At 43.3% G+C, this 9,583-nt stretch overlaps 1 protein-coding gene across 1 annotated transcript in view; it reads left to right on the top strand.

Moving 5' to 3' along the window:
* LOC137428111 (uncharacterized) overlaps nucleotides 1-4,869 on the top strand; it is a 218,517-nt gene extending 213,648 nt beyond the window's left edge. The window contains exon 6 of the mRNA XM_078778045.1: nucleotides 1,617-4,869. Within this exon, the coding sequence (XP_078634171.1) occupies nucleotides 1,617-1,948 (332 nt within the window). The 3' untranslated portion in view covers nucleotides 1,949-4,869. The remainder of the gene's footprint in view (nucleotides 1-1,616) is intronic.
* The last annotated feature ends 4,714 nt before the right edge of the window (nucleotides 4,870-9,583 follow it).

Genomic DNA, 9,583 nt, shown 5'->3' with positions numbered 1-9,583 from the left:
CGTCTGTCTGTCTGTCTGTGAATGGAAATTGAACTGGACTTCGACAGAAGGCAGGTGGGTGGTCACCTGCTGTAAATTGTGGTGGAACATTTGTGACGTTCCCTAATACGAGGGGACGAATTGGTTTGTAAATGTGTTGTGCAGGTACTTTTTCTGTAGGTAGCCAAATTCTATTGTTGTCAAGTCTCATGTAACCTTGGTTAACGTATATCTACGGACAAGAGCTGCACTTTATTTTAGTAAGTGACTGGGAAAGTTTGTTTTAAAAGGTGCCAGCGGAGTTGTTTAGAGTTATGGAGGTCACAACTCGCTGGAACCTCTTTGTTTATGTTTGGCTGACTTACATTGACTAGTATATGGGAAAAAGGGGACTGAAAATGCTTTGATTTTTTCGTGGATTGCCCATTGGGCATGTTTAGGATTTAAATAGAGTGGTGGAGTTCTGTGGAATATGATGACGTTGTCTTATGGACACTTTGTGAGTGGCTAGACACGTGCCTGGAAGGGGAAATTGTTTTCATAACTCATGTGGGTTGTGTCTGAAGAAAAGGTTTAAAGTAAGTGTGAAGAAGGTCATGGAAAGTGCGAAGATGTTTAAGGAAAGTCGAATTAGATGGATAATTTGTCAATGACAAGTGACTTTGCAAGGTTTGCTAAGAAAGGGAGGGGAAAAGATTATAAAAGTTGATGGAGAAGACAGGAAATAAAGAAAAGTGGTTAGTTATGGACTGTTGTTTTGTGATAAGAAGGTGATTGGGGGCTGGTGAAGATTGGATCACGGCTCTGCAGACCAGGTGAACAGAACTCCACCAGGAGTGGGTATATGGGAATCACACCAATTAAAAAAGATTGTCATGTGGACCGCAAGGCTAACCCCGCTCTTGCAGGGAAATGGTTTTGGGAGGCTAGTTATTTTTCAGATAATTTTTCCAGTGGGTTTATACTGATGTGAAATTCGCGTATCTAGGAAGGAAAGGAAAAAATTGTCCAGGTATTGATAGGATAACAGTGAAATTTTGAAGTGAAGTGAAGGATAACAGTGAAGAGTTAGTGTGTTCGTTGCGATTTTTGGGAATGGCAGGGTACTGTCGTACATGGATGATGGACCGACTGCGGAAAACGCCAGTAAGGCGTCGATACAATGTTGAACACCGAACGGTCCATGTGTTGGACAACAATGAAGGGTTCATAATTAATTTGGCACCTCAAGACAGACGTTCCGACATCCGCACCTACAGAGTTCGATGTAATACAATTACAAGCCGCGGCCTCAAACGTAGAACAGCAAAAATTGGATTAAATTGGGAGCTCAACGCCCCGCAGAAGGACAAATGTGGACGATTAATGACAAACCCGTGGCACCGCGAGCTTTATTGCCATGGTTGGCACGCATGGCGCATTCAAATGGCCATGTGTGCCATAGGGGGGTGAGGTGATGAGGCAGGTCACTTCCACCTGGGCAGCACCAGGCCTTTCGACTGTGGTTACCATGGTCTGTCGCTCGTGCGCTATATGTCATCGGTATCAGCACCAGTGGATATGGCAGCCCTTGAATTACCTATCATGGATGACATGTTTTTAAAGTTTTGCATAGGTCTATCCCATGTGGCACGCAGCATACATGAACGCGTTCGGGAGGCCCTACCGGAGCCAACAAGCAAGCCTATCCACACCACCATCCACACCACCAAGTTCTTCTGATCACACCAACAGCGGTGTTTTGGTGAGGGCAAGTCGTCCTGGGTACATGCCACACATTGTAAGTTGGCCATACCCACAAACACAGACACCTCAAACGCACCACCACAGATCGAGGATGCTGTACCACCGCCTGTTAGGGGTGGCAATCACATTTAGTTTAATATACCGCTTCAGGCTAAAACAGGTGTCTGCAACAGGTGCATGGGATGCTAAAAGAGGACATTGGATTGACTTTAAATTGAAATGAAAATTGAAAGGGTGGATTAGGAAAATGAGTTTGTTCAAATAATCGTGGCATCTGTGGGATGCAACAATTTTGTGCCAGAATGGTGTATGGGAGCCGTCATCTGGGAAGCGTCGTTAAATGGCAGTAGGTTTAGACAGGTTTTGCTGCCCTCAGTCGTTTGAAGCAAGCGCCACGACAAGGCGGCGCACCAATAGTGAACATGGCCAGGCCGGGTTACAAATGGGGAAAGGACTCGAACAATTTAACCACGCATGTATTACTGAACAGCGGCACTACTCTATTACTACAATGTGAATTCATGACCTCCCCCTACGATGATAGGCCACCATGCATTTCACACATATTAATTCCGCACCCACGGATCGAAAGCAGGAAAAAGCCAAAGGAAAATACGTATTGGACAGTGACCCGTGCAATGGCGAAGGTACAGAACCGATCACGTTGTTGGATGTGTATGCATTTTCCCCACACCAGTACGACAGGGATAGAAATGGTAGTGCTACCCCTGTCCCTACGAGATATGTGCTCAGGACCCTTGCGTACCCCATGTCTGACCACAACCTTGGAACTGATAGGCCCAAAATCGCAGGCAGTGTGTTCCCGGGAGTTTCGATATACCCCACCCATTAAGCAGGCTTTGTTAGACAAACCACCTGATCCAGTCTGGGTGACAGAGCAAAAGGGACGGGTGTGTCTTATAGGAAAGGGACACGTTCAGATGGGAACCTCGGAATGTACCCATACCCTGCCATCCGACACCAGATGGAGAGAAAAAGGGAGGCCCCCTTGTAATAACCATAGATGACCAAGCCCAGCATAACGTAACCAAGCTAACCATATCTTGGGGAACACCAAGCGCCACCCGCGTTGAGATCAGTAAATGCATGGCCTCGGCCCTTATCCCACCCCATGGAGTAATGTTTATTTGCGGAAATAAAGCATATCCATACCTACCCGAACAGTGGGGAGGGACTTGTTATCTGGGATTCATTTTTCCCAAGGTAAATTTGGTAAATCATGTATTATTAAATGTAGGGAAGATGATTAAAAGGAAGGAATTTTCGGAAATTGGTGAAAGTAAATATGGCATTTGAATTTCCAGACACGACACAGGAAATGCGGCTATGAATAAGCCAACCATCTGAGAGATAAGGTAACTAAATGCCAATTAGTGGGACGGGGGGCTAGGAATTGATCATGGTGTGTGTAAGAAAGTATTTTTCAGGATGGACGATGAAGAAATCGCCGTTGGAAAACCATGATCTTGACCACAGAGGCCGTCGATCTGAATGGGTCCTTCAACAAGGCAGATGTGACCAGCGCTTCAGAATTTTGTATTAAATTTTGTGATGATGACTGTGATATTTGTGTTAATCCCATGTGGGAACGGGCTACTGGCTAATGCCTGCATCGATGTTTGTGATGATTGTGATACTTGTGTGGAAAATCCCTTGCGTGTACTGGCTAACGCCTCTTATGTATTATGAATGATTGGCAAATAGATAGTCTCGCATTAGTAATGGAACGAATTGGAAACGAAACCTGAATCGCAGAACTACAATTGGAAAACGAATTAATGCATATGCAAACGATGGTGATGCAGAATCAAGTGGTTTTGGATATGTTGTTGGCAGAAAAGGAAGGAGTATATGGGGTGATCGATGAACCTATTTGATGCTTGGGATTCTGATAATGATTATGATTTTAGTTGGGATGATTTAACCTGTGATTTAGAAAGTGTAGGTTCTTTTAAAAGTTATTGCTATTATACCAGCAGTGAGGAGCGGATAGCAAACATGTATCCGGGAGAACCACCCTCACCACCACTTACACCACCCAGCAATCACATGTACAAGGCTTGATGGCATTTAACGTCGATTGTTTGCCCTGATTCGCGAGGACCTCACTTGCATAAAGAGGGCCCCTTAATCTGGCTGGCAACTGGGTCGCACCTATGCCGCAGCGAGGGTGGATTCGGAATCTGGCGGGCGGCAGCAATCTCTTAAACCAGGCGCCGTCGTCGCGAATCATGGCTAACAATTTATGCGTTGAATGTTAGACGACCAGTTAGGGCCGGTATCTCTCTTTGAGCATACGTGACGCTATGTCGTGCCTGGCATGTAACTAATTGATGAATTTGGTGTCTTTCCAAGGAGGTGTCTTGTCAAGACAAAGGAAGGAACTGTCAGCCATTAGGGTTTTAGCCCCATGACTCAATTGATCATAACATCTGAGATTATATATCGTGCTTCTGGAAACTGATTTGAACTCAGCTGCAGGCAGAGGCGAGTGGACAAAAAGTGGTTTCGAGACTCAACGTGCAGGGTGGATCCTTAGCCTAGTAAATTAGTCCTTGAATGAATGTGCCAAACAGTAGATAAAATGCTCTCGACCCACGTACAGGAAAACATGGCGCCAAATGCCTCCTTCACGAAGGGAATAATTAATTATATATCTTTGTAGTTTCAGTATGTCTCCTAAAGCAAGGACGTAACCTAACACCTCGGAAGAAATATAGACATTACATATACTTGATTGTAATGGTATTCGGCATGTGTATCCAATCATTCATCTACCATTTAGCCTAGTGTATAAGAATATTTACTTCGGCCTGCGCTCGGGTCTGATATGTTTAGATAGATAGCCAAAAAAAGCGTAGCCTATCATTATGCTTACATCTTGTTGTCTAAATTTGACCTTCTAGAGGACGGGACAATGGGAGGTGTTGTCCTTATTGCCCAGTAGTGCTATGTCTTTAGCGCAGATTCTTGTCTAATATTTTGCTATAAATGAAATGCCTTTCCACTTATTTTTTAGCGAGTGTCTTGAGGAATTGCCCGCTGCGTGTAGGCGGCGCATTCTTGAGCCTCGTTCCACACGTGTGTATATAATCGATTTTATTAAACATTGTTGTTCTTCTTCCTCTGATTCTTCTTCTTCTTCCTTCCCTTGAGGTCTTCGATCTCGACATGTGTGTGTGTGTGTGTGTGTGTGATATAATTGTGAGGAACAGGATGGAGGTCCTCAATGCCAAACAGGAAATCAGAGCTGTCTCCCTTGACATATCACATGCCTTCGATACGGTCTGGCACCCCGCTCTGCTCACCAAACTCTCCTCCCATGGTATCCATGGAAATCTCCACGCATGGCTTGCGGACTTCCTCTCTAGTCGTAGTCAATGTGTGGCCCTGAATGGATTTCTCTCATCTCCCTTCCTGTTCAAGCTGGAGTTCCCCAAGGCAGTGTTCTGAACCCTGCTCTTTTTCTGGTCTTCATCAATGATCTCTCTGACTCTCTGGAAAATCCTCTCTATCTCTTTGCTGATGACTCCCCTCTCTGTCACTCCATTCCTCATCCCTCAGATCAGCAGTCTGCAGCCTCCTCACTCTCTGCAGACCTGGACAAAATCACAAACTGGTCAAACAAGTGGAACATGTCTTTCAATCCTGACAAATCTCACACTCTTACTATGTCTCTCCGAAAAGGCCGACTGGACAACCCTCCCATCTACAGTCACGTGAAAAAGTAAGTAGACCCCATGTAAAGTTTTGACTTTTTCAACATATTTCAACATACAGCTATTTGATCTTCATTTCAACAATATTGAAAGATAAGGGTGATATAATATAACAAATATCATGAAACATTAACATTTTGTCGTCCATTGCATAAATTAAATACACATAAATGCAAATTTCGCATGTGGAAAAAGTAAGTACACCCCTACATTTATCACTACTTCAAATACCTAAAATTAGAATCAGGTGCACCAGCTCAGGTGCAAATGATTAGAACATCGTTGGAGAGGATCTTGGAGGAACCTGTCTTATTTAAACCTCAAACATTTAGTTTGGTTTGCTCTTTGTTGTTGATATGTGCAGCGTCACCATGCCTAGATCAAAAGAGCTCTCTGAGGCCTTCAGAAAGAAGGTTATAGATGCCTGCGAGTCTGGGAAGAGATTTAAAAAGATCTCCAAACAAATTGAAATCAATCATTCGACTGTCCGGAAGATCATCTACAAGTGGAGAAGATTCCAAACAACTGCCAACTTGTTCAGGCCAGGCCGCCCCAGCAAGTTCAGCCAGAGAGCAGACCGCAAGATGCTGAAATAAGTCTCTAAGAACCTCAGAATGTCATCACGGGACCTACAGGTAGCTCTTGCCACTGTTGATGTCAAAGTGCACGAGTCTATCATTAGAAAGAGGCTGCACAAATTTGATCTACATGGGATGTGTGCCAGGAGGAAACCTTTGCTGTCCAGAAAGAACATCAGGGCAAGACGAAAGTTTGCCAATGAACACCGAGGCAAAGACCAGCACTTCTGGAACAATGTGCTCTGGACAGATGAGTCAAAGGTAGAGCTATTTGGCCACAGTACCAGAAGACATGTTTGGCGAAAACCAAAGACAGCATTTGACCACAAGAACCTGATACCAACTGCAAAGCATGGTGGTGGAAATATTATGGTTTGGGGCAGCTTTGCTGCATCAGGGCCTGGGCAGCTCACCATCATAGAATCCACGATGAATTCTTCATTGTACCAGAGGGTGCTTGAGGATAATGTGAGGCCATCTGTTGGAAAGTTGAAGCTCAACCGAAGGTGGACCTTGCAACATGACAATGACCCTAAACATACCAGTAAATCCACCAAGGAATGGCTGAAAAAAAGAAATGGAGGGTTCTGGAATGGCCAAGTCAAAGCCCGTATCTAAATCCCATCGAGATGTTGTGGGGGGATTTGAAATGAGCTGTGCATGCAAGAAACCCCTCAAACATCGCACAGCTGAAAGAATTCTGCATGGAGGAGTGGGCAAAAATTTATCCCAGTCGATGTCAGAGACTGGTAGACAGTTATAAGAAACGCCTACTTGAGGTTGTTTCTGCCAAAGGGGGCAATACCACCTATTAGAGCCAAGGGTGTACTTACTTTTTCCACGTGCGAAATTTGCATTTATGTTTATTTAAATTATACAATGGACTAGAAAATGTAAATGTTTCATGATATTTGTTGTATTATATCACCTTTATCTATCAATATTGTTGAAATGAAGATCAAATAGCTGTATGTTGAAATATGTTGAAAAAGTCAAAACTTTACATGGGGTGTACTTACTTTTTCACGTGTCTGTACTTTCTCAACAATCCTCTCCAAGAAGTTCTGTCGCTCAAGCTTTTGGGTCTCACTATCTGCCATGATCTTTCCTGGGAAAACCACATTTCCAAGCTGGCCTCCAAAGCCAGTCGCCAATTGGACATCCTCCGTCGTGCGAAGTCCTTCCTTGGCACACCTGAGCTCCTCACCACATACAAGGCTTTCATCCGCAGCTCAATGGAATACTGTTCTCCCCTCTGGGCCGGTGCTCCTGCCTCACACCTAGCTCGACTTCACGCTGTTGAAGCCAAAGCTTTCAGAATCATTGGAATCTCCTGTGATAAAGTTAACTCCGAGGGCCTTTTACTCACTCACCGCAGGCAGGTTGGTGGTCGTTCTGTCTTCTACCGACTCCTCTCCGGCCTTACTCCCCCAGCTCTCTCTGTGCTCTGTCCCCCAAATATCCCCACAGGTCGCACAAGATCTGCCAGCAACCCTCTTATGGTTAAACTGCTAAAATCTAGACTCTCTGCTTTATACCTCTCCCACCTCCCCCAAACCCTCTCCCTCCCACAGATCTCTCGATGTCCCTGCTCTCAAATGTTGTGTTTGTGTCCTTCCCACTCTCTCCGCATCTTGTTCTCTGCTCCCCTTATTATATGTTTCACGTGTCGGTTTGACTTTTTGTATGATTAATGTTAGCCCTTTCACGAGCCTCGATCTTGTAAACAAAACAAAAAAAAGAACAAATGAAAAAACGAGGTGTGTGTGTGTGTGTGTGTGTGTGTGTGTGTGTGTGTGTGTGTGTGTGTGTGTGTGTGTGTGTGTGATAGAATTGTGAGGAATAGGAATGAAAAAAAACGAGGTGTGTGTGTGTGTGTGTTAGAATTGTGAGGAATAGTAATGAAAAAAAAAACGAGATGTGTGTGTGGTGTGTCCGGCAGTAACTTTTTGTTTTTAACCATTTCAGCTTTTGTCATTTTTCGCATTTTGGCATTTTGCATTTCGGATCACTGAAATGGTTCACCAATTCAAAGTTAGAAGCCGATTGTTTTTATTTTAAGATTAAAAAGCCAGGGTTGCATAAAAATGCCAATTTTTATCTGATTGACCTGAAATTTAAAGAATTTGCATCTTGGGTCACATAATTGGTTCTCCAATCAAAAGCTAGAAGCTGATTGGTTGTTTATTTTTTTTTAGATCAAAAGGTCAAAGTTCAAGGGTGCATAAAAGCAGCCTTTGGAAAATACCACAGTCAGCTATCTATTCACCTGAACACGGATTTTGCCCAAAGTGGAAAACCCCATGGGGAAGGGAGAAAATGAAGATGCTCCGTCGCGTAACTCTTTGTCCTCTTATCACGTTTGGTTGGGATTGGAAAAGTAACGGCCGAATATATCGCGGTCAGATATGTTGATGCAAATACGGGGTGTTATATGTCAGCCAGAATTATTGCCAAATGATACAACGGTTATTACCCTCGCAGGAGGAGAGGGTATTGCATTTGAGTCCGTTTGTCTGTCTGTCTGTCTGTGTGTCTGTCTGTCTGTCCGCACAGAATAAATATGATTTTCTCTGCAACTGTTGGTCCGATCGACAGGAAATTTTCATCATAGGTGCAACTCCACCTGTATAATTATTTTAAGATAATTATGACGTCATTGGTCACGTGATTCGGCCGCCATCTTTGAAAAACCGAAAAACTTTGCACCTCTACTTCTCTGAAAGCACTGAATAGAAAAAAATGACACATAGCTCATTGTAAAGAACTCTCCATGGGGAATAAAATATGTTAATGATGATGTCATAGGTGCCTCCATTATCATGTCATAATTCGACAAATACAAAACTTCATCCGATCAAGATTAAATTTCTTGAACGTCATGTAGGCATAAATTGGTGGAGAAAAAAAAAATAACGATGACGTCTTAGATCACGTGGTTCGGTCGCCATCTTGGAAAAAACAAAAAATATTGCACCTCTATCTCCGAAAGCACTGCAAAGAAAAAATTGACACATGGCTCATTGTAAAGAACTCTCCATGGGGAATAAAATATGTTAATGATGATGTCATCGGTGCCTCCATGATTGCGTCATAATTCGACAAGTACAAAACCAAATCCGATCAAGATGAAATTTCTTGAGCGTCATGTAGGCATAAATTGGTGGAGAAAAAAAAATGATGACGTCATCGGTCACGTGGTTCGGCCGTCATATTTGTTTTAACACAAAAGCCTTAAAAACCACTGAAAATACATCCTGGCGAGGGTTTGCAATCTCGAATTGCTCTTTCTTGTTGTTGTTTTTTTCGGCATTTTTATTTTGTAATAAGAATGCCATGCCCTGGAAGGACCTAATAAACTGCTCTATACACCTTAACATAGCACGCGTTTAGAAACATGGGAATTCATCCACGTTATTTGAAGTTTTATTTGCCTAATCAAGTCAAAATCAAAATGATCATTTTGGTGTATCACATTCCACATTGGGATGCTCCAGTATTAATTAATATGTACTTTCTTACAACGTTATCATTGTAAAA

The sequence above is a fragment of the Myxine glutinosa genome, chromosome 5, assembly GCF_964187855.1.
Source record: "Myxine glutinosa chromosome 5, kmMyxGlut1.1, whole genome shotgun sequence".
In the NCBI taxonomy this organism is placed as follows: Eukaryota; Metazoa; Chordata; class Myxini; order Myxiniformes; family Myxinidae; genus Myxine; species Myxine glutinosa.
This window is presented reverse-complemented; position numbering and strand designations above follow the sequence as displayed.